This window comes from Stigmatopora nigra, chromosome 17, assembly GCF_051989575.1.
Source record: "Stigmatopora nigra isolate UIUO_SnigA chromosome 17, RoL_Snig_1.1, whole genome shotgun sequence".
NCBI classification, from domain to species: Eukaryota; Metazoa; Chordata; class Actinopteri; order Syngnathiformes; family Syngnathidae; genus Stigmatopora; species Stigmatopora nigra.
Window position 1 is genome coordinate 7573374 of NC_135524.1, and position 24127 is coordinate 7597500.

At 37.0% G+C, this 24127-nt stretch overlaps 5 protein-coding genes across 7 annotated transcripts; 2 read left to right on the forward strand and 3 right to left on the reverse strand.

Moving 5' to 3' along the window:
- Positions 1–388: 388 nt before the first annotated feature.
- LOC144210739 (uncharacterized) lies at positions 389–1845 on the reverse strand. Its single transcript, XM_077737584.1, has 3 exons — positions 1702–1845; positions 793–1002; positions 389–717 (listed from the first exon to the last, which is right to left on the reverse strand). The coding sequence occupies exons 1-3, from the start codon at positions 1757–1759 to the stop codon at positions 563–565; spliced, it is 423 nt and encodes a 140-aa protein (XP_077593710.1). The 5' UTR covers positions 1760–1845; the 3' UTR covers positions 389–562.
- Positions 1846–2409: 564 nt separating this feature from the next.
- Positions 2410–6619, reverse strand: mtfp1 (mitochondrial fission process 1). Its single transcript, XM_077738166.1, has 4 exons — positions 6454–6619; positions 5495–5622; positions 4860–5092; positions 2410–3725 (listed from the first exon to the last, which is right to left on the reverse strand). Exons 1-4 carry the CDS (start codon positions 6521–6523, stop codon positions 3659–3661), a joined length of 498 nt encoding a protein of 165 aa, XP_077594292.1. The 5' UTR covers positions 6524–6619; the 3' UTR covers positions 2410–3658.
- A 614-nt stretch (positions 6620–7233) lies between these two features.
- lman2la (lectin, mannose-binding 2-like a) lies at positions 7234–10399 on the forward strand. Of its 2 annotated transcripts, XM_077737161.1 has the most exons (9): positions 7234–7460; positions 7651–7769; positions 8167–8284; positions 8367–8449; positions 8788–8820; positions 8957–9118; positions 9416–9530; positions 9657–9779; positions 9841–10399. In XM_077737161.1, the coding sequence occupies exons 1-9, from the start codon at positions 7259–7261 to the stop codon at positions 9981–9983; spliced, it is 1098 nt and encodes a 365-aa protein (XP_077593287.1). In that variant the 5' UTR covers positions 7234–7258; the 3' UTR covers positions 9984–10399. The 2 variants fall into 2 exon arrangements, with proteins under 2 accessions (XP_077593287.1, XP_077593288.1); XM_077737162.1 differs by lacking the exon at positions 8788–8820.
- Positions 10400–13716: 3317 nt separating this feature from the next.
- wbp1 (WW domain binding protein 1) lies at positions 13717–18256 on the reverse strand. 2 transcript variants are annotated; one of them, XM_077737146.1, is made up of 4 exons: positions 17992–18256; positions 16847–16949; positions 16579–16746; positions 13717–15202 (listed from the first exon to the last, which is right to left on the reverse strand). In XM_077737146.1, the coding sequence occupies exons 1-4, from the start codon at positions 18052–18054 to the stop codon at positions 14703–14705; spliced, it is 834 nt and encodes a 277-aa protein (XP_077593272.1). In that variant the 5' UTR covers positions 18055–18256; the 3' UTR covers positions 13717–14702. The 2 variants fall into 2 exon arrangements, with proteins under 2 accessions (XP_077593272.1, XP_077593273.1); XM_077737147.1 differs by lacking the exon at positions 17992–18256 and adding an exon at positions 17674–17879.
- Positions 18257–19134: 878 nt separating this feature from the next.
- On the forward strand, positions 19135–22090 carry LOC144210457 (ADP-ribosylation factor-like protein 3). The gene is made up of 6 exons (XM_077737148.1): positions 19135–19203; positions 20240–20377; positions 20451–20567; positions 20665–20715; positions 21362–21547; positions 21915–22090. Exons 1-6 carry the CDS (start codon positions 19201–19203, stop codon positions 21960–21962), a joined length of 543 nt encoding a protein of 180 aa, XP_077593274.1. The 5' UTR covers positions 19135–19200; the 3' UTR covers positions 21963–22090.
- The last annotated feature ends 2037 nt before the right edge of the window (positions 22091–24127 follow it).

Below are 24127 nucleotides of genomic sequence, written 5' to 3' on the forward strand. Positions count from 1 at the left end.
AAGGCAGAAAGAATGGGATGTTTATGGAGACCTTTGGATTTTCCCCAAAATGTATATTGCCCCAAAAATTATGCAAAAACTTAAGACAAAGTGTATACCCTCACAAGTTAATATAAACCTGTGCTTTAATTTCAAACGGAGTGTAATTCTCTATTGAGTCTTTGGATTTAGGATATAATTTTAGTTCATGGCAGAAGGCAATCACTGTCATTTCATTTTTATTTTTTTTATTTTTTTGAATCTATGAAAAAACATTCCAAGCACTTTTAATGAAAAAGGTTGCCAAACGTCAAGTATAAAATCAACTACATTCATAACCCTTGTGATGCTAAATTGGAAATACTGAATAGCTGATTGTATTATTTTAATTTGTTTTGGCATCCTAACTTGCAATACAGTCTTAAGGTAGAGAGAACAAAATCAACACCCGTTAACTCCCACACTGAATAGGGAAAACACAATGTAGTTCCATTTCTCCCAAATCATGTACCTCAGTATTTGGAACTAATTCTTACAACAACAAAAAAACTATACGTTGGATAGATATAGTAGTCTTTCAGAGTCAAGCCTCCACTTTGTGTGGTTGATAGTGATAACGGCCTCCTCTCCAGAAACAAAGGTAGTAGACCACACTAACACATCCCGCTGCAGACACCAGCAAAATGGCCACCACCACAACCGCCGTCTTCCACGCAGAAGATCCTGTTTTTTTCTCATCTGGGTCACACCACAACCACAAAAAAAGCCAGGAAATTTAGAGTGTACTTGCACATTAAATAACCGTTGACTCACCTTGACCTTTCTTGAGCAGAGATCCCCTCGCAGTGGTCAATAGGTTCTCATAGTCCAAGAGTGGAGTGACACTATCATATTCCGGGGTATCCGTGGGGAGCATTGCAATGATGTAGTCTTGGGAGGACTTTCTGAAGAGCTCATCAAGTTCAGCATCCTGAGATTCATACTCTGGAAAGGTCCACTGGTCCCAGGTGTCTGGTGAAGGTTCTGGAAAGTATTTTATATAGGGTTGTGGATGAAAATGCATCTCAAAGAACTTGTCTGATTTCATCCAGTTGTGCTATAAGTGTTAGTTTTTGTCAACAACTAATAGTCAATTCCTTACAAATATCTTTGCAGCTTAACCTTTATATTAGTCAATCTATTTTGGTATAATAACAGCCAACAAAACATCAATCCTAAAGAATATCAACATCACTAAGGCTGAATATAGATGTGACTGTGTAGTTCCCTTCAAAAAGAGTGCATTGAGTCAAAGCACCTTCTCCATCCATGCCTAACATACCTGGAACTCAATAATAATAATTAACATACGTGAACTATCATCTCTGAAACTCTTTCCCAATCATCTTAAAGACTGGCTGTTTGATGAACAAAATTGCAATCACAATGCTGTCTAAAACTGGCCTACTTGTGTGTTTAGTATGTGTCATTGTTAATCTTCAACCTACACAAGGGATTAAAGATGGAAATTAGACCTTGGGTACAATCATGTATATTTACATATAAAAGGTTCATTAACTTGAATATGAAAATGCGCATTTATATGTGCTGTCCCTTATTAAATAAATTCAGTTCCAACTAAAGGCTTGACTCCTTTATGAAAATCTATTTTTATTTTATTGTTGTTTTACACCAACTGGGAAATTGTGAAATGATGCAAGCAGAAAGGACAGGGTTTCTTACCTCCATTACTTTTAGATGTTGCCAAAAGTGCCAAAAGCACCAAATGGTAAAGAAGCATGACTGAGACAAGAGCTTATGGGATGGCACGCCTTCTCTTTTAATGCATACACTACATTGGGACAATTAGCAACAGCTGCAGATAATTTAGCAACTACTTTTTTGATATATTAGTCCAGGGGTCAGAAAACTTTTTGATGGAAAGAGCTATAAACAATTCATATTTTTTAAATGTTAATCATTGAGAGCCATGCTCCGATTTAAAAGTCAACATACATGAAAATGTGTGCCTTTTTTATTCACTGCACCACTTTTAAAATAAAATTAAAAAAAACATATATACACAAAACATATTTTGCCTGTTGCTAGTCCAGTGGATGAGTGGTTAGCACATCAGCCCCACATTTCTTAGATCAAGGGTTCAAATCCCAAGTGTGTTAAGGGGTTGATATGGAAAACACCTAGTGCAGAGCATGAGAACGGGCTGAAATGCATGAGAGTTAAGAAACCTGGTTTATTGAATTGAAAACTTAAGTTTAATATTTGAATAGAAACATTTGAATGAGTCTACTGAATCTCTTGTTAAACTAAAATGTTCCAATTGTTAATCGCTTTAAAACACCAAGCAATCAAAGTAATTTGAGCTCCCTTTCTTACCCCACAGGCTTTGATAACACCTATTTTACAGTAAATAAAAAAACTGCACAGCAGTTTATGATTGTAGAATTTATTTCACAACAGTCTCATGTTTTTTCTAGTGTTGCAAACAGTTGGCTCAGTGTTCACACTGACAAATGGGATTTTAATGTTGAGATCCAGCATCCCGCAACCCTGACAAGGATAAGAGGTGAAACATGGATGAAAATACAGAAAAGAATTAAACCACCCCAGATCCAAACAACCTATCATAATACAAAAATACAAGTGTTTCATTACAGTAATTACACGCTACACAACTATATCATGTTGTCATGAAATGTTAAAACCGAACATGAATTTCCCTAATTTCTTATCATCCTCACTTCCAAAATATGTAATTAAATGGAAAACTGAGCATAGTTATTGCTAACATCAAGTACATCAGCTCAAATATGCCCAATATTTTAAAAACTGCATCTTGTTGCTATTCCCTTGTACAGCCCATAGTATCCCTCCCTTCAAGTATTTCTACACTGCAAACAGTAAAGTTGTGCTTGGAGATGGTAAAAGATTAGATTGAAGTGAGAAATACAAGTAAAATGTATATGTTCACAGTAGTAATTGGCAAATACGCGTTAAATAGTGTTTCCAATTCCCAAAGCTCAATGGCTCCCTATAGATCAAAACAAAGTGCATAAGAGAATAAGATGAAGGGTACCATTACTGAAATTCACAAGTATATATATTAATTTTTTTTCCACTTTTGAATGACTTTTCCCATTTTTTCTCCCCAAGCCCTAAATTGTGAGGAACAAGGTAGTGAACTAAAGTGTCAGACTTTTTTTTTATAGCAGACCCGAACGTACCTACATATATGGCTTAAAGCAAGATACACTCATATTGATTTTTCAAATCTAACATGAGTATTTATTTATTATGAAAGAAAAGCAGCGTGTAAATAAAATGTTACTGCTCAGTGTGTAATATAATCTTACAAAATTTATGTCTAAAACTGTACCAAGACTGACCTGGAAATGGCAGCGTATATAAAGAGAAAAGTAATATATGAAGGATTAACGTTCAGATATGAAAAAGATAAAGATTCACGCAAGAAAAAAATGCTCAAATTAGCCAAGTACCTTTGTGTATCCCGCTTTAAGCATACTTACAGCAAAGTGCATCCCTGCCGTTTAACACAAATCGAACTTTGACTTGATGGTCATGTTTGTAGAGCAACATGTCTGCATAGTGTAATTTACAGTACATAGTTATAAAATCCCTTTTTCTGTATAGCTTTGCATCTTTGTTGCATTTTCTCTCTTTATTCCTGCTTCTCGCCATGACCGTAGACTTTCCGAAGACTAGAATCCAGCAGATAGTCAACAGACCTGCAATTTCAGAGGAAATACAATGAGAACAATGTTCGTAGTACAATGTGTACTGCATGTGTACACTACTGTTCAAAGGATTGGGCTCAATTAGAAAAATTCCCTTTTTTTCTAGAATACTTAAACATACCATTTAACATTATTATTCCACCAGCCGTTTCATTGAAATTGTACATACATAAAATGAGGTATTTAAATTAATCTCTAAAATTGAATGTTTGAATGTGGGATCTGCGACACCCACAACCCTCCCAATTAATGCTAGGACTACTACTACTACATTACTAATTAGGGCTGACATCATTTATTAGATGAAACTAATTGATTATTAAATTAATCGACTCCTATTTCATTACTGATGAATCATTTGGGGACAGTGACAAGCTAAAAATAGGCTTTGATTTCTGTAGTACGCTATTAAAAGCAGATTGATTATCTGTTCTACTTAATTAAAATAAGATAATTGCAAACTACTGCTTTTGGAACAAAATTATAGTTAATGTCACAGTGGTAATGTATGGGATAAGTAGGAAAAAGCTCAATGAGGGAAATCTTTTTTTTCCACCCGTGGGGGAATCACCAATTTCACAATGAGACACCATTACTATATCCAATCTATGAGCAATTATATTTGCCAATATGACAGAAGATTCAATTCAGATTTGGATGCTAGTTTCCAGTGCAAATGTCTGATTGATATCGCAATAATATGAAACTTTTCCTGTGATTAAATTGACCTTGTTCTTACAAATTGCCCTTGCTCTTACTGGGCCGCCCCAGTATAAATTCAAACATTAAATATTCAAATGTGATCCTGTCAGTCACATATGAATGATAATTCAACTATTTGCAGTCAACAAAAGTAGAAAACAAACAGAACCAACTAAAATAACTTTAAAAAAGGACAATTTTTTAAAGTTATTTTAGTGGCTCGGTTTGTTTTCTGCTAAGGAAAATTTATTTTTTTTGCTCACTACCCAAGGTTATGAAACAAATAATATAAAATATTTAAAGATTTCAATTTGGACAGGATTTTCTTAATAAACAACAAAACTATATTTTCTTTTAAATCTCTCTAACTCCAAACCACTGAGCAGTAGTGCATGAAAAAAAAATACAACAACAACAGGTTACCTATCAATAGGGCTGATGATAAAAGGGATGGTGGAGAGTCCAATGGCCGTGGTGGTCCACTTGCGCACAGGTAGGGGCAATTTAGTAGTGCGGCCCAGCAGGTGCAGCGTAGCGGCACAAACCCGATTGATGGTAAAGCCGGGGATGATGATGGAGGCCAGTGCCTGCCAAACAAATGTGTCCACCACTGCTACTGCCACCTGTGTCTTCTGCCCTGGTTCATCCCCGTGCACCTTGACAAGTACAAAGACAATCATGTACAATTATTAATACAGTTGAAGTTATTAGTGGAAATTACAGATCATCTTTGCTCCATGCAAACGCAATTGCGATGTATTTTTCACATTATTTAGTATACAGTGGTACCTCTACTTTCTAATGCTTCAACAATTTTCAGATTATGATCTGGCAATAATAATAAACATTACTGAAACCAAAATAAACAGCCAAAAAACAGACTAATAAATAAATCCATCACCATTGACAGAAGAAAATGTCTATACTTCTTAAAGAATGTCCTTCGGGTGAAAATGTTTTTGTAATAAAAGTTTGGCTAAACAACATGATGAGCAATGGAATAGTTTCCCTCATCTTAATAATAACTGTAGTTCTATTTCTATTCATCACTCACTCACCGCTGCAGCTTTCTTCCCTTTGTCCACGGCATCAGCGGTGACATAAGCAGTGGCTATGGCATAGCTGCCCCACACCAGGCTCACTGGTACCAGTGGGCGGAAGGCTTCCCCGACCTCATTAGCATAACCTGCGGAATAGGGATGTTAGAGTCAACTCAGTCGCTATATAGATAAATGACTATAACTATAATCTCTCAACTGTTTTGCTTCTATAATATCATAACAGTTCCCTGCAGTGTAGGAACATGCTGAATTTCTTGTTTGGTTTGTCTCCGGCCCAAAGTCAGCTGGGATAGGCTCCAGCACCCCCAGCGACCCTAGTGAGGATAAAACGGGTTCAATCCCTGGGGTGTTACAACCTTCCTGGGTGGAGTTTGCTTGTTCTCCCCAGGCCTGCATGGGTTTTCTTGGGGTACTCTAATGGCTGGGATAAGCTATAGCACCCCCCACAGCCCTTGTGAGGTTAAGCAGTATGGAAAATGAAGGGTATCGAACTTAATTATTATTGGGCCATTATTTGATTTTCTCTTTTTTTTATTTCTCTGTTAGTCTCCAGAACTATACTATATACATCAGTAACACACAAGTACAAAAAAAGAAAAGCGATCTACGCTAGAGTTTATGGCGTAATTCTCGTGAATCACTGTCTCAACTTGCTCAACTACTTTAGTTTGACTGACTTGCTAACACACCAAACTCGTGAGAGTTACCCTACAAAAATCCCAGATCAAGCAGCAAATGCTAAAAAGTAAAGGTGTTTGTTTTAACTCTGTGCTACATAGCGCCCTTGCCATTCGCGTTTACTATAAATAGACATTTTGACAACCAGGTGTTTGCCAAAGCAAAGCTAGCAACCACGTTAGCTACCTAGCCGCGAGTTCCAGGGTCACCCTGTTCTCTCAATGTTATTACCGGCATTTGTTAAAAGAATGACGGGAGGGAAAATAGACGTCACTCACCCAGGAAGCGGACCCATGTGTCGCGATAGATGTCGACCGCTTTGCTCGGTTTTTCTTCCTTTGGCTCCATGTTTCACCGCAGCCGGTCATTTACTCCATCCCCTTCATGACAGTCAATGTTCGAAAGGGGGGAGTCGCACTTCGGTGCAGCATCCGATTTAAGAACGATGGTTCCGAATGCAACATACGACGATCGCTTTTACGAACCAAAAACTATTACGAAGTACTATCAGGAATAATTTTACTGGTTTACTGGCATATTTATCACAATTGTTTAGTTTCATCTTTGGCTTATAAATATCTAGCGAACCTCACAGGTATTGTGTTATTTTAAATGATGTATATCTTCATTATTCATATTATTATTCATTCGGTAGGGAAATTGTTGTATAAGACTATAAAACCAACTTTAGAGTAAACTATTGTCATGAGATATTATCGATATAAACATGTATAAATGAAATACTGAACGTTTATGTTCATTAACCTTGCATATTAAAGAGATGCTCATGTTGAATAATCGAGTTGATCTATCTGGTGGGACACTATAAAATGATTTAAAATTATAGAATATTTCGTATTAATATAGATCGGTTTCATTCATTTCTTATGCTTTTTAAATATCATAAAAGTATTGCTCAATGTGCATTTTGTTCTTAATATTAACAGCTAAACCAATGGAGCGTGTGTACAGTTGTCTACAACCAATTTGACCAATCACAGTCAGCCATGCAGTCCTTGGAACCAATAATAAAGACGTTAGCTATGAATGTGGGCGGAACGGTGATGTTTGACCTAACTTACTATGGCTGCCGTTAGCAGGAGCAGATACTGGCGGAACGCTAAATCAAAATCCTTTATAATTCCCCTTTGTAAAATGAATTCTTTAAAGCTATTGTTCTCTTTTATCCTGTGTATTTTGACTATTGGACCCGGTTCTGGTGACGATGACCACGAAATGGAGGAATTCTTAAAACGGGAATATTCCCTGACCAAGCCCTATCAAGGTATACCCCTCGATTAATTCATAAAAAAATCTGGGATAATGTGATTAGCTGTCATTTACTTGGAAGTTATCTAACATCTAATGAAATCCACATTGACAATTAGTGATATCTTTTAGCGTGGATAAAAACGTGAGATGCCAGACAAATGCTAATTTGTTACAATTTTTGTGGGCGTGTCTGTGCGTTTTAGCAGTGGGATTTTCAAGTTCTTCCCATTGGGAACTGATGGGCGATGCTATGGTAACCACGGAACAGGTGCGACTCACACCTGACATGCAAAGCAGACAGGGGGCGGTGTGGAGCCGACTTGTGAGTATATTGTTATGTGAACTGAAGTTTAATAGACTTACAGGTAAAAGGGATGAAGTGATCAAATAAAAACACCCAAGGAAAGAAAAAAACTAGTAAATAAAGGTGCAAATAAAATATGTACATAGTAGTAGTTAAGGAAGTGGCAGTCTGTAACATATTTTAAAATCATAAAGCAATATTAGATGTGTGTCAATTCAGGGTCTCAGCAATCGCTGCCAGAATCCCAATCAAACTGGATTGGACGTCTATTGCCGTCAATGGCAGTTAGATAAGACTCAGTCGTATTTCTCCAAATGGAAATCAATATAATGTTTAACTGCCAAAGGTTCTAGGACTAGAAGCGACAAAATAATCCAAAATTACAATAACATTATTCATGCGTTTATTTTTCCAGCCTTGTCATCTGGACGACTGGGAGATGCAGGTACACTTCAAGATTCACGGGAAAGGGAAGAAGAACCTCAACGGTGATGGTTTGGCTATTTGGTACACCAAGGAACGCATGCAGAGTGGTAAATATTATTAGAAGATTTCGTTTCAAACATATTCTTGATTATACTTATTCATTTTTTTTTTAATCGTCACTACACACAGGTCCTGTATTTGGAAATAAGGATAACTTCACTGGATTGGGCGTTTTTGTGGATACGTATCCCAATGAGGAGAAACTGTTAGAGGTATAATCAAAATGGTACTTGTACAATGGAAAGGCTCGTGAAATAAGAATGTGGATTAATTAGGTGCTAATCTACAGTGCCTGTTTTAAAACTGAGTTTAGTTGATATATAGGCATTTCAAAACCACAGTTAGTCCCGTATTCTCGGTTCATTTAAAATCATTTCCTTTAAATCCATTAGACATTTGGAACTATTTTATGCAGAAATTAATTATAAATAGTGTTTTTGTATGTGTGACTGGTCTCCGCCCCTCTTAAAGAATAACTCTTGTAGTAGTACTCATACAGTGTTTAAAGGGGCTGTTTTTTGTGTTCTTTTGTGCACTCACATGGGAACAGGCACAAAAGAAGAGATACACTCCAAGCACACAGGTGACTATTTTTTGACCATCCGTGTGTAAAATGTTATTCTTTACAGCAAATGCAATCTTAAAACAAAATGCAAACAAAGATAATAGTGACTGAAGTCATCTAACCCATGCATCTTTTCCCTCTAACGAAAAACCAGAGGATTTTCCCCTTCGTTCTCGCCATGGTGGGCAACGGCACCATCAGCTACGACCACGAACGGGATGGCCGGCCCACCGAACTAGGGGGTTGTAACGGCATGGTGCGCAACCTGAAGCACGACTCCTTTCTCTTCATCCGATATGTCCGCCGCAGACTGACGGTAAGGCTCATCACGCGTTATTATCCTCAACATTTTTACATTTAGTATCATTGTATTAAAAAATTCATTTAGCACAGCGTCATCTAGTGCATGTATAACAGAATCTCCTACTATTACGACTACCACTACGGTGTTTTATAATCGCTTTGTATATGGAGCAAATTTTAAGAGACCATTCATTAAAGGTGCGCCTTATAGTGCACAAAATACGCTGTCTGAAAGCTATATGCCAAGTTGCAGGAATGTGGAAATGCACCATTTAATTTTGAACTCATGAGTGTGGTCTATCGTTGCCAGGTGATGATTGACATCGACGGTCAACACGAGTGGAAGGACTGCTTGGATTTGCCTGGAGTGCGCCTTCCAAAGGGCTTTTATTTTGGGGCAACCGCCATTACAGGAGATCTCTCAGGTAAATTACGTTGCAGGTTCAATTGCCCAATTCTAATTAAACCACGATTGACTAATGTCTGCTGGACTGTCGCAACTGCTCAGTAAAATTAACCCTGCTAACTTTTCCTATAACTTGAATCAACAGACAATCATGACATCGTTTCACTGAAACTCTACCAACTGACGGTGTTGCGGAACAAACAGGAAGAGGAAGAACTGAAGGAGGAAATCACGATACCCAGTGTGGATAACATGGAGCTTCTCAGAGGTAACATACACACACACAGGTGAATTTCTTAGCCCCGTCTAACATCTGAAATGTCTGACAGTGGGTCGGACCGAGGAAGGAATGAGTGGACTGGCTATTTTCTTCACGGTTCTCTTCTCCATGCTGGGCTGCATTTTCCTGGTGGTTGTCGGTCTGCTACTCTACGGTCACTGGAACGAGAGCCGTCGCAAGCGCTTCTACTGAGAAGGAAAGCGTTTAACTTGGTGGATTTAGGCCAGAAGAGCAACAATAACAGCACTGAGTTCACAAAGCTGCCGACAGATGACCTGTTTTGAGAAAATGTTTCGTGGAGCTAGGATTCGGTTTGCTGATGCAGGACTTGACCTTTTCGGAAAAGGTACATCAGACTTTTTCAATGTTTTCGAGAGGTCCTGAAACTTTTTATGCCTTGCTGATTTTATTTTTTACCCCAAGGAAGCTAAGCATAAAGCTGCCCTAGATGCCATAAGGACATGAAATGTATTTATAAGGAAAAAAAGAAGCAAGAATGCATGACATTTGAAAAAGATAAAGAAGTTTTGCAATGCACCTGTTAAAGAGGAGCGGTGAGTGGAATTCTGTATGGAAAATGGTGGGTTTTTATCGTTTCATTAGGGAGGAATTTGCATACCTGTCAACTGGTACGTTCTCGCCGTAATTGGTACAACTGAAAGCCCATTTTTATATTGGTACGCTGTACACATGAAAATGGTACGCTAAACGGTGATTTTGAGAAAAAAAAATAAATTAAGGCACTTTCTAGCCATTTTTCACCATCCGCCATTGTTTCTTCCCGGAAACGCATGTCTGCCAAGTGATATATCATATATCACTTGAAACGAAAATGAAACGAAATGTTTATCATGATCTTTTTTTTTTAGCCAATCAGAGGCGCCGGTACATATAATATGTACCGGCGCCTCTGATTGGCTAAAAAAAAAAAGATCATGATAAACATTTCGTTTCATTTTGGAACTTTGAAAGCAATAAACACATAAACATACATTTTCTACTTGTTGTTCGTGATTTTTTACAAAAAAGTAAAGTGGTAAGATTTTCCATGTATTTATACATATATGTAAGGGCGAAAACAAAATTTGGTAAGATCACAAATGGTTCGAGGTTGACAGGTATGAATTTGAGAAGGTATGACATGAGGGTTAGGGTTTTATTTCCTTTCGAACTGCACTGAAGAAATTGCTTTTACTTTGAAAATTTGCCTTTCAAATTCTATGATTGAGCTAAAGCTTAGTCAGGGCTCTCCAAACTATTCCAGGTTTTTGTTCCAACTGATCCAGCATGAATAATAATAACCAATGAGTTTTTTTTAAGTGAAATAAGCAGAAATTTGACTGCAATCAATTCACCACCATGTTTTTGGGATGTTGGATGAAACCAGAGTACCCATAGTAAACCCACACAAGCCCTGGGAGATATTTAAACTCAACAAAGAAAGGTTAGAACCCACCTAAGGACTGAACCATCGATCTCTGTACTGTAAGGCAGATGCCTTGACCACTATTCCACCATGCTGCCTGTAATATGTAATTATATTATAAATATATTGACTGACATGTTTTGAAATGTGATTCCTTTCCCCCCCTTCAAAATGTATACCTATTTCATACTATGAGAAAAAGTAATGACATTATGTAATATTTGATTTATTTGATTTAGACACTCAAGCCGAAAAAGAGTCAAGTGTAAGTAGCTGTTTAATTTTATTAAAAAAATAAAATACAAATGATGACCCACACATCACACAGCAGACGTATTACTTAAACCCCAAAAGAAGCATTATCCTTTAGTCAGTGCTTTTCTACCCCTTTCTATTTTTCCATTTTTTGGGGTCAGAAAGCAATAATAAGGTCTTTTACAAAATAAAAAGCAAAACCAATCCAATCAAATTCAAATCTATCTTCCATTATGCACTATATAAAATCGTATGTCTCCAAGTACGAAAGGCAGCAGTTAAATATTGAGTAAAGTAGGTTTAAATCCGGGAAAAAAAGCCGACATTTTAACGCAATAATAACACCACAAGGGATGGACGGAACAATAATAAACCCACCAAAATTTCAATCAATTAATCCAATATCAACTTCCTAGCAACTTAATTATAAATGATAGTGGTTGATAAAAGCAAAGTTAGCGGTTACTTTCTCCAAATGATGTCGTAAATGCATATGAACTGAAAATGTACGTTTTAAAAACCCTTTGTTTAAATACGTCCATTGTTACTGTAGCTTTAAAAAATAAAAAAAATGAGCAAAACAGAACACAAAGATTACAGTACGGTGAAGTGCCACAGTACAGAGTTATATTGCTAGTACTAATACCCACTTGACAGAGAAAGTGGGGGGCAGCATAAACAGTTTGTATTTTTTATCCTTTTTTTTTCTTTTTTTTTTTTTGCATAGCCTGTTTGAGTGACGTGTCAAAAACACTGCTGATGTAAAATCTATCTTTCAGGTACAATGAAACTAATCCTTTGGCTTAATGGGCGGGATGAAATGTGTTAAATTTCAATGCTAAACAAAGCAAAAAGGCGCTTTTTTTTGTTTTTGTTTTTTTACAAACATACGCACAATGTTATACAATCTGTTAATGTTTAACTGAAAACTACCAGCCTTAAAAAGATCCGATTGGACATTGAAAGCGGATGCACGACTGTGACTGATATGGATAGCCCTTAAACTCAATAAAAACAAACTCCTAGGAAGGACATGAATCTTAAATTTTTCATTCAAAAACTGCATTCCTCATCCTTTTTTCTTCCATATTTAATTTACGCCAAGGATTATTTGGGCGCCACTGAAAAGAAAAAGTCCCCAAAAGTCTTAATTTTGTTTTACAGGAAGTTTTTTTTCTTTTTTTTAAAGCATGACATCAAGTATTTTTGAATTATGAAAGTTTTTTCTTAAAATGTTTTAGTCCTTGTATCATGTATTTTATTTCCCTGTGATTTTGACTTTCCTAACACGTTTTTGTCACATTTTACTTATACTTTTTTTTCTCTTAACATTATCATCCCTATAACAACTTTTTTCTTGTCAAACATTTCTTATGCTCGCAACTCATTCTCATCGTAGTATTCTCTTGATCTTTGAAGCATTTTCTATACTTGTAATTTAATGGCTTTGTGTCTAAAACACAAATGAACTGAAAAATACAATTATATCTCTTTTGGGAACCCCTTTTAAAACGATCTATGGATTATTTGCACTAAAACAAAAAGGGGTTTTATCATTTGTTTCATTCAAAATAAAAGCCTTTTGGTCTAAATCTACTACACAGCAGAAATATCCTCTAATGGTAGGGCAGGGGAAATATCTATATACTTGTGAAAACACATTTCAACGCAAAGTGACCCCACTGCAACTTTTTGTGACACTTGGTGTGTCGTGAGATATTTCTGATGTTAAAAATGTGCCTTTCCTTCAAAGAAATTTGGGAAAACTGCACAGCAACCACTCATAAGGCAAAAAAATGCCCTTTTTAATGTCGAGATGACGTAACATATCGTCCACCTCTAATTGGACATGTCATCAGGCTCCATATGCCATGACCCGGTCATGAAAAGGTCACGGTAATGGTCGTATGACTTCGCCTAATTCTGGGATTACAAGATACACATTTGTCATCTGATGTTGTGCTGTTTCTTCTCCCTGATATTTTTAACTAACGTTAGCTTACTCCTTCCATTTTTTTACATTTAATTTTTTTTGCATGCTTGTTATTCATTTAAATACATTATTAAATATTTTTCTTATTATTTTCTCTCGTTTTTGAGGGTTTCTCACATTTTTCATACAAATTGGGACAATCATTATTTTTAATTTCCTAAGTCCTTTTTACCACTGCAAATGTGGATATTTGGATGTGCCATAATTCAGTTCGATTTAAGGGTGTTTGGTCAATTTGACATATTTTTTGTTAATATAATGGCATGTCTAAAAGATGATTTGAGCTTAAATTGATCAATTAGAATTTATATATTGTTACATTCCTAGTGATTAGTGAACTAGTTTGGTTTTCGTTGAAAAATGTGCCAACGCAACCCACATTTAAATGGCCCTTAGTTCAAGGATTTTTGTTTACCGTACAAATATTTACTGTAATTTGGACTTTACTGTCACGTTGACATGGTTTACTGATCGAAAGTAACGTGTGTTGCCTATAAACTTGGGTTATGCTGGTAAATTTCTACCACATGCAAGATTTTAGAGCCAAAATACACTTAGACCTCCGTGATCTAATATTAAGTGTATTACGATGGGATGTTTCCAGAAAACTAACAAGTGTATTGTAAGCCATATCAAATCGGGTGATAGTACTTGGTATGAAAGAAGTGATTTTTTTTGTGAGGAGCTGACATCAAATAGTTTGTTTGGTAAAGATTATACCTATTTTTCTTTCTTAGCATGTTTTTTTTCCTCGCTCTAGAAATTATGTCCTCAGAATACCATAACTATTATTCTGGAAAGTAGTTATGAATGTATACGGAATCCAAAGAGGGACTTTTTCAGATAGTAACGAACGGAAAATGAACTATGACATAAGGTAAGGTTCCTTTCGATTAAACTATTAAAAATTATTCAAGTTAAAACAAAAAAATTAAAGAAAATTGATGATAGTTATGATCAATTGGTGTTAGGATTATGAATGAGATTTTGGGGAATAAAAACTCACCTAAAACAGCAGAACCCACATCCTACTCAATCTCCGATAATTCAATTGATGCAAAACTAAAGAAGCCGGGAACTGGATGGGACAAATAAGCGTGTGTTGTCGAGGGGTTAGTAATCATCATCATCATCATCTGAGCAAGTCATTGCGTTAGTGGCAATTGGACGCAGACATTCTCCATTGTGACAATGCTAAAGTCGGCTTTCGCACCGTGTTGGTCGGAGACACGGTACCTCATACCATGCTGTCTCGGCTGCTGGTGGATTGGCTGGCCATGTCGCCGGCGTGCTCCTTGTGTCTGAAGGCGTGCTGCTGACGGCGTGAGCAGCATTCCCCACCGGCGGCGCCACACGTGCGCCGCTCCTCGTCGCTGTCCTCCTCCGAGCCGTCGTCTAGCTGGCAGACGCACACCTCAATCCCTGAGTCGCCGGTCACATGCCGGCGGCGAGTGACGAGCTCGTCTTCCTCCTCGTCGGGCGGATCTGCGGCAACCTCCCGAGCCGGTGGCGGCGTCGACGAGGCGGCGTTTGAGTTTAAGGCATCGGCGGAGGGCCCGGGACGCGTTGCTCGTGGGGGCTCGGCCGCTGTGGCGGAAGCACCAACGACGGGCTGACTAACTTGATCGGGAAGGGCCGGAGCCGCCGCGGGAGGGTTTTCAGAGTAAGGGGGCGGCGGCGTGGGCGGATGGCCGACCACCTCCTCGTAGTCGGGAAGTTTGCAGTCATTCCAGAATCCTGAAAAGAAACCAAGCTTCAAAATTTGGCTATCAGCCTACAATATGTACTGAGTGGTACTTGATTTTGTCAACTTTCAAGTTTTTATTCTTTTTCCGTTTGTGTGTGTATATATACAGGGTGTCTCAAAAAATGTACTCACTTTTAGAATGAAAGGTCATTATAAAAGCGAGTACATTTTTTTGAGACACCCTGTATATACATGTATATGTACATACACACATATTTACATATATATCCACATATACATATATATACACATACACATATATATATATATATATATATATATATATATATATATATATATATATATATATATATATATATATATATATATATATATATATATATATATATATATATATATATATATATATATATATATATATATATATATATATATATATATATATATATATATATATATATATATATATACACATACATATATATACACATGTATACATATACACATACATAAATATACATATGCATATACACATACATAAATATACATATGCATATACACATACATAAATATACATATGCATATACACATACATAAATATACATATGCATATACACATACATAAATATACATATGCATATACACATACATAAATATACATATGCATATACACATACATAAATATACATATGCATATACACATACATAAATATACATATGCATATACACATACATAAATATACATATGCATATACACATACATATACACATACATAAATATACATATGCATATACACATACATAAATATACATATGCATATACACATACATAAATATACATATGCATATACACATACATAAATATACATATGCATATACACATACATAAATATACATATGCATATACACATACATAAATATACATATGCATATACACATACATAAATATACATATGCATATACACATACATAAATATACATATGCATATACACATACATAAATATACATATGCATATACACATACATATACACATACATAAATATACATATGCATATACACATACATAAATATACATATGCATATACACACACATAAATATACATATGCATATACACACATAAATATACTTATGCATATACACACATAAATATACATATGCATATACACATACATAAATATACATATGCATATACACATACATAAATATGCATATGCATATACACATACACAAATATACATATGCATATACACATACACAAATATACATATGCATATACACATACATAAATATACATATACACATACATAAATATACATATGCATATACATATACATAAATATATGTATGCACGGTCAGTTCCGCCACCTTAGCAAATTGATGAAGCCGATATTCTTTAACTCACTGAGGTTGAGTGGTGGAGGTGAAATGAAGGAGCTGGAGGCGCCCTGGTAAGCCATTAGGCTGATCTCTCGCTGACGTTGCTCTTGCTGTAGCCGCATTTTCACCCTGCGGTGCCGATAGGCGCAGCAGCAGCTCAGCATGATGATCAAGGTCCAAACTAACCAAAACCCTGAAAGATGAGGAGGCAGAAAAAAAAGATGAACATCAAATCATCCACGGATTTGTCAAATAAGATGGCCAAATGTCACGCCAATGAATCGCTAACTTACACCAGAGCTCGTAGTAGTAAGTGCAGCATTCCGTCTCTCCACAGCAGTATCCCATCTCGCAGCGGTATTGTTCATTGTTCACTCCAAAACAGAACTCCTTGCCCTTAAGTAGAAAAACAAACAAACAAAAACACACAGATGTTTTCCAATGCTGAATGATGTTAAGGAAAAATGGCGCCTGCATGAATACAAAACAGATCGATCCGGTACAGATGATCATGGTAGATTTTCGAAGAAATATTCCCCCCAGCATGAGAGCAATCTGATATAAGAATCTATCATTGTCCAATGATTCCATCACACAGATAATTTTTACTTCTTTTTTTAACATTGAAACTTAAAGCATCATTCCTGTTCTTTTCATTTATATCTTTCACAACGATTGGATATATTTGGAATACACACTCCATATGTATTGAAATACATACCATCATTGTATACTGGGATTTTTTGATGTAGAGAAGATTGGACCAGTTGTGACTGGTAGTTGACATTTATTCATCATGATTGATAAAAATCACCTTTAAAACAAGGTGGCTCATCATTTATAAGTTTATTTCAACATAAAACTGTAAGTGTCCATCTAAATGTATGTCAGTTCATCCCAGTTTATTTTCTGTTATTTCCTTAATTCAGATTTTAATCATCTTTACTGGGCAGGTACTATGTCCGAATCAATATAAAAGTTATTTAAAATATGTGGAATTGTGTTTTCTAAATGTTCAAATATTATATACGTATATATAGGAAAAGCGACTCGATCCGTAGCTTCCCTGTCGGCCTACTGAGCTAATATCAACGAGATGGAAATAAAGCCGTCAAATCACCCGGTGCCCGTTAGCAAGAGCTAGGTGTGAATATCAAGCACCGCCGTCCTCAAACTGCAAAATGGAGACATTAAAACGGCATGTACGGTTGTCCCTTGTTCTTCGTCAAGGTCTCCTAGCGGGTGATCGTCGACAAAATCGGCCAAACTTTGACTAACTGACGTCATCCGCAGAGAACACAACCGGAGCCAGAGTCAAACCCGAGTTTCCTTTGTGGAACAGACAAAAAAGGATGGAGCAGAGGCCTTGGCCAAGCCCACGAGCCTCGGCCTCGCCTGAGAGAACCGTCCGGCCTCGAGAGGCTCCGCGTCGGCTTACCTGCACCAGACAGAGGCCGGTACACAGGAGCCCTACAATGGATCCCAGCGTTTTCTGCGGCATCTTCCCGGGTTGTCGGCCGTCGGCACGACGCAAACCATAAAAGCAAAAGTAGATCAACTATCAACGGTGTGTCCCGGTCACTTCGGGTGGCCGTGGCAGTCTATTTAACGGTTCCGCCAGTCGCCTTCCGACATGTTTATGTTGTTTCTTGACTGAGATGGAGTAATATGAGAAAGTCTATGTGTGCTGCACACTGCAGGGGGCGCTGTGGATGTTGTTTTGACTAAATAGATGGAGAGATGACGTCATATTTCTAAATTCAAGGCTATTCTATCACAGTTTTTGTCAAACTTTGTCTCGTTAAAATGTCAAACGTGACAGTATATCACATAAAGGCCAGTCGTGATCTAACATTAAAGTTTTTAGCAAGTCTCAAACAACTATAGCAAAAAATAAATGATGATTCAATAAGCAAATCATAAATTGCACTTGGCTTTTTGATTGGTGGTTTTCTACAATCAAATATATCAGTAAAGTAATTCTATATGTGATAATATATTCTGAGCCATACGTGTTTTAACTTTTGCCCATATGTAGCTGATCATTATTTGCATTCAGAGATAAAGGGTTCAAAACTGTGCATTTTGCATGTTCTCCCCTTGCTTGCATGGGTTTTCTCTGGGTACTCCCTTTTCTTGTATCCTGTGAGTGGCTGGCAACTTATTCAGGTTGTGCCGTGCTTACTGCCCATAGTTTGCTGGGATAAGCTCCGGCACCCTGGCAAATTTTGTGAGGATAAGTGGCTCGGAAGATGAAAGAATTAATAATAATGAATGAATGAATATAGGTGGTATTGTTTGTGTACTAATATGTAGTCTTTTGACGGGTATTTTTTGTTGGTGTTTTGACAACCTGTTCAATTGTATACTGTATAATAGCATTAAGTTTGTGTGCATGTTTTGGAAAATTGAATAAATTTGTATATTTCCATCTGCAATATGTGCAATTTTCCTTGTTTTGTGTGTTTAATATTGCTGTGCAATGGAGTGCAATAATTATATTAGTCTTTGGTATCACTTTTTTTAGGCATTATACTGCATTAAGTTTGGGAACGTCTTGACGTCACACTACAGGGCTAAGAGTTAATCTTCTACATGTTCAATCCAGTCAGTTTGAGCAGCTGCCACTAAATCACCAGACGCCATCATGGTAAGTTATCAATACGTACGTACGCCTGTGTATTTTGTGAACAATTCTTATTGTGACATATTTGAAGTCTTTATTTACATATCTCCAAATGCAAAGGAAAGCTGAATTATTTTAAATTAAATACTGGACTTTTCTGATTTAATTTCTGATTGCTGTAATTTAACATGGCAGTAATTTTTATTCATGTGATATTTTACTTTATTTCCACTTGTGAGTAACTTTTATTGCAGGCTATCTTTTTATATACTGTACATAATAATTACCACAAAAGTGCAAGGATTGCATGTGTCAAACAATAACATTTTTTTCTCCTCTCCTTAAATAGTTATTGTGAGTTCTTCACAGCTAAGCTCTAATGAGCTGTATTGACTTAATTCCAATTTGTCCACCTCTGACTCCTTGCAACGTGGAGTGACAGTGTTTTATTCTTAGCCGTGTGGGAAGTAAATAGCTTCAGCCAAAGCCTTCCTGGACTCATTTTGGACACAATCCATTCACGGTGTTCATTCCTAATCGTGCTCAGTGTGAGGCTTCTTTTCAATAATGCGAACTACAGCGATCATAATATCAATAGAGCAGAGCCTTTAGGAAAAAAAAAAACAAAATCGCTTCTGTAAACAGCTGTCCAAATAGACCAAATGTTATCATTTTTAAAGGATCCAAATGTGGTGTAAAATAAATCTGGGTTTTAAAATGTATTGGATATTTTGGAAACGGACATCTTATTGTAAGATTTGTGCCGTCTCATATTTGAGATGAAGCTTTTTTTTCTACGTGCTGACCAAAATATCATGTTTGTCATTCTTACCAAAGCAGAAAGTGGCATTTTGTATGACAAAATATTCCAATCAATTGTCCTTTTTAATCCGCTTCTGTGCACATCACTATTTTGAGGGTAGCACTTCAACTTTACTTGTCTAGGCCATAATTCTTCACCACTTAACTATCAGTTGGAACTAATTTCCACCAGCAGTAATGAATTTTTCCTGAAAAACGTTTGCATTTCTATGATTGTACAAAAAAAAAAAAATTGCAGGGCCTGCTCTCAATCATGCGGAAGTTAAAGCAAGAACAGGAGGTGCGCTTACTCCTACTTGGCCTGGACAATGCCGGCAAGACCACGCTACTCAAACAGCTGGCCGCCGAAGACATCACTCACATCACTCCAACACAGGTAAAAAAACACACACACACACTCCACAGCCATAAACAAGCATCCTCAGTATGAAACCACAATGTGTGAGCAGGGCTTTAACATTAAAAGCGTCCAGTCCTCCGGATTCAAATTGACCTTGTGGGACATCGGGGGGCAGCGGAAAATTCGCCCCTACTGGAAGAATTACTTTGAGAATACACACGTGCTGGTATGTGCTGCTGTACCTTGGTACAGTGTATGTAATGTTGTTTATGTCATGTATTGTTTACTTTTTGGACAGCTTTGATTATTATATGTGATTACAGATCTACGTGATCGACTGCTCGGACAAAAAGCGTTTTGAAGAAACAAGTATGGTGAGATACGGATTATTTTACAGCACTGGATGAAACAGCTCCATTTAACATCATAGTGCTGCCTGTCCCTTTAAGTAAATGCCTAGTGACATACTTGGATTTTATACTGTCAATTAAGTTAACATTAGTATTTTTGTTGATTTGGCTTATGTAAAAACTGTTGTAGATAGCCAGCAGAAGTGAATGAATAAAAATATTGCTGTGTATGTGTTAAGGCTTCAAAATGGGGAAAATTAACCACACTCAAATGTCGACTTGTTACTGTAATGTTTCACAATGTAGAAATTGAATGGGTTTTTTTTTAGCCCTTTCCCATGCCCACACAATTCATTTACCACAATAGCAGGGCATTGGGAGGACAGAGCGTCAGTGTACACTACAATTGGCTAGAATTGGCTGGATATTGAGCAGATTTCAATGGCCATGCAACATAAGTAAAACTACAAATTCAGCGGACCCTTGGCAGAACTGTAGGAAAGCCATCAATGCACTATTGGACGCTACTACCAAAGACCACATCATTGCTTGCACTCCTAGATTTGTCTAGTAGGGAACATAAAATACATAAACAAATAAGAGGTGACGGAATTTGGGAAGTCAGGGGCCATAATTTGAAACTATTGCAAGTGGATGTTTTTTTGCGCAGGAGCTGGCCGAGCTTTTGGAGGACAACGATCTGAGCGGAGTACCACTACTGATCTTCGCCAACAAACAGGATCTGTCCGTGGCCATGTCGGCGTCCGAGCTGGCCGAGGGTCTCAACCTACACACGGTCCGAGATCGAATGTGGCAAGTCCAAGCTTGCTCCGCCATTACTGCTGAAGGACTGCAGGTACACATGGCAATGTGCACAGCTTGATTAGTTCACACTTCCTGACCTAGATTTAAGAGTTTTTACTGTTTGAAATTTGGACTTTAGTAGTACAGTACAATTCAAGGGCAGCCCGATGGAGCTCTGTATCTTTTATTATTATTTAACATTAACATTTTTCATTTAATTCAAAAATGGTGTTTAATTCTGGAGCAAGGCAGTGATAATAAACTTACTCAAAGAGTAGAGCAGTAGTACTTTTCTCTCAGGTTGATATTGGGTCGTTCTAAAATACTGCAGAACTGTAATTAAAAAATCCATTGAATATATGAATACATACATACAATGAATAAAGTAACCCCACTAAATCTGTCTTTTTCCCAATCAGGATGGCATGAGCTGGGTGTGCAGGAATATAAGGTTTTGGAAGAAATGAAGATCAGATGGGTTTCTCCAAATGTGATCTTTTGTTTGTAAATGTTAGATGGAGCATTATTGTCAGGTTCTGTCAATCCCAACATCTTTTGTCAATTTATATGTCAATAAAAACAAAAATGAACTGTACTGTGTATAATGTAAATATGCCCTATTTAAGTGAAAATGGCCTGCACAATGATAGAAAAATCTGTGTTGTTGCAATGTCCTGAAATACACCGTAGAGGGAGACATTACACTGTTCACAAATACATACATAATAGAGATAGAGAGTATGGATTGTGTCCTTGGACTACAATTGATAGTTTTTATAGCAATCCAATTTGTATTCGGTGTCCCAGTACCAAATACAAGGTAGCTTACTATAGAAAACGGATTAATTATATGAGTTTTATGCAGACATTGTATGAGCATCAATAGGCAAGTACTTACAGAATGAAGGTCGTGTCAGTAAAAAAAATGAAAAACTGCAAATTGAAAGTATGCAGACCTATAAAAATTCAAATTGGGGGATTCAACCAGAAAACAGAACTACGATAAAGAACATTTTCCAACAGAAACAGATACAAACTGAGGGATAAGTGAGACTTTCTGTCCTAAAAGTTCAGAAAGCCCAGACACAAAACTATGGCTTTTTGCAATTTGGGTTCTAGCAATTCTATGTGAAATAAAGGAATGAAATGCAATAAAATACAGGTGAAAATAGGACTTTCTCTCTCAATAGGGAGTTATATGGCATTGAAGGCTTTTTGAACCGATTGGTTGGACGAAGGTTCCCTAACAGCAAGGGTTGAAAATACAATTTTGCAACTGCGAAACTCGGAAAAAAAATTATTGGAATGAGAAATTTTGGAAATACCATAAGAGTTTTGGTGGTTTAAGCAGTGGTTGACCGTCAGGGCTTGCAAGACTTTCTCTGCTAGCCTAAAAAATATCAAAAACACAGACTGATTTTAATTAGATTTTGGTGGAACGCATATTAATTAATTCCAAATTGCCTGTCAGATTGGATGTGCTGCTTCTAGGCGTGTGTTTTCATATTTAACCAATCACATTTCAGCCATTATTTGTTGCCAGGGTCAGAAATCTAACTCTAACCCTAGTCCTTCATAATTAGTTCTGCAGGCCCTGCAGCATAAAATGAGCGAGGATAAAACTGTTGCTTTAACCAATCAGATTTCGGGAACACTAAGGCCTTCTCATAGGCGTACTATTAACACGATCGGCGTGCTGTAGCCCAACGTGGATGGAGACCAAAAATGTTTGCAAACAAATTGGCAGATCACCACTGCCTGTTGTCCCAGGTCAGTCCACACAAGAATGTAGTGCTGACTTTATACTCCTATGCAGATTAGGTATGATGTTTTTATTTTTAACACAATCTTTTAACTGGGCTGATTAGAATAAATAAATGACAATAATTGCATCTTTGCTGAGAATGCCCTTCAGTGGTTCTCATAAATTTGACGCCCCATTTCTTGCTTTTCTCCCTGGCTAGTTTGGACTGATTTGACTCTTCGCACCATCGATTATCTCATTCTCCTGCAGCGTAAAGTTGGTCCTTCTCTTGCGTTTCTGAGCTGACATTGTGGGCTGAATTTAAAAAATAAATGAATTTGAAAATACAACACACAATAGTGATGTAGTAGTGAGATTAAGGGATGGCATAGTAATTTATTTTGTATTTGTTTTTGTTGGGACCGTGCAAAAGTGGCATAGTAAGGTGATTTCACTGTAGTTTCTACTTTCTATAGTATAATGAGATTTAAAGCTTTCACCACATAGTGCACAAATAACAACAGTCACCCATTCATGCTCACACTCATACCTAGGGGTAATTTAGAGGGTCCAATCAGCCTACCATGCATGTCTTTGAGTGAGTTTGATTCAGATGTAGCATTACTGAAGACCTAGGTGCGAAATTCACGGACCACCACTGAGTTTAAGTCACATTACAAATTGAGTGGGTTTACACCATTCCTGTTTGGAAAGACTTTGTTTTCTATTGTGACTTGACGGAAACTGTGTCAAATATAATAAAAGAGCATAAATTCAAACAAATGATACATTAACGAATAGATTTGCAAAAGATTACATTGAATTTTGCTTTTGTTTTCAGTTTGACTTGAGTGGCACATTTGCAGCATTAATCCAAAGTGACCAAGT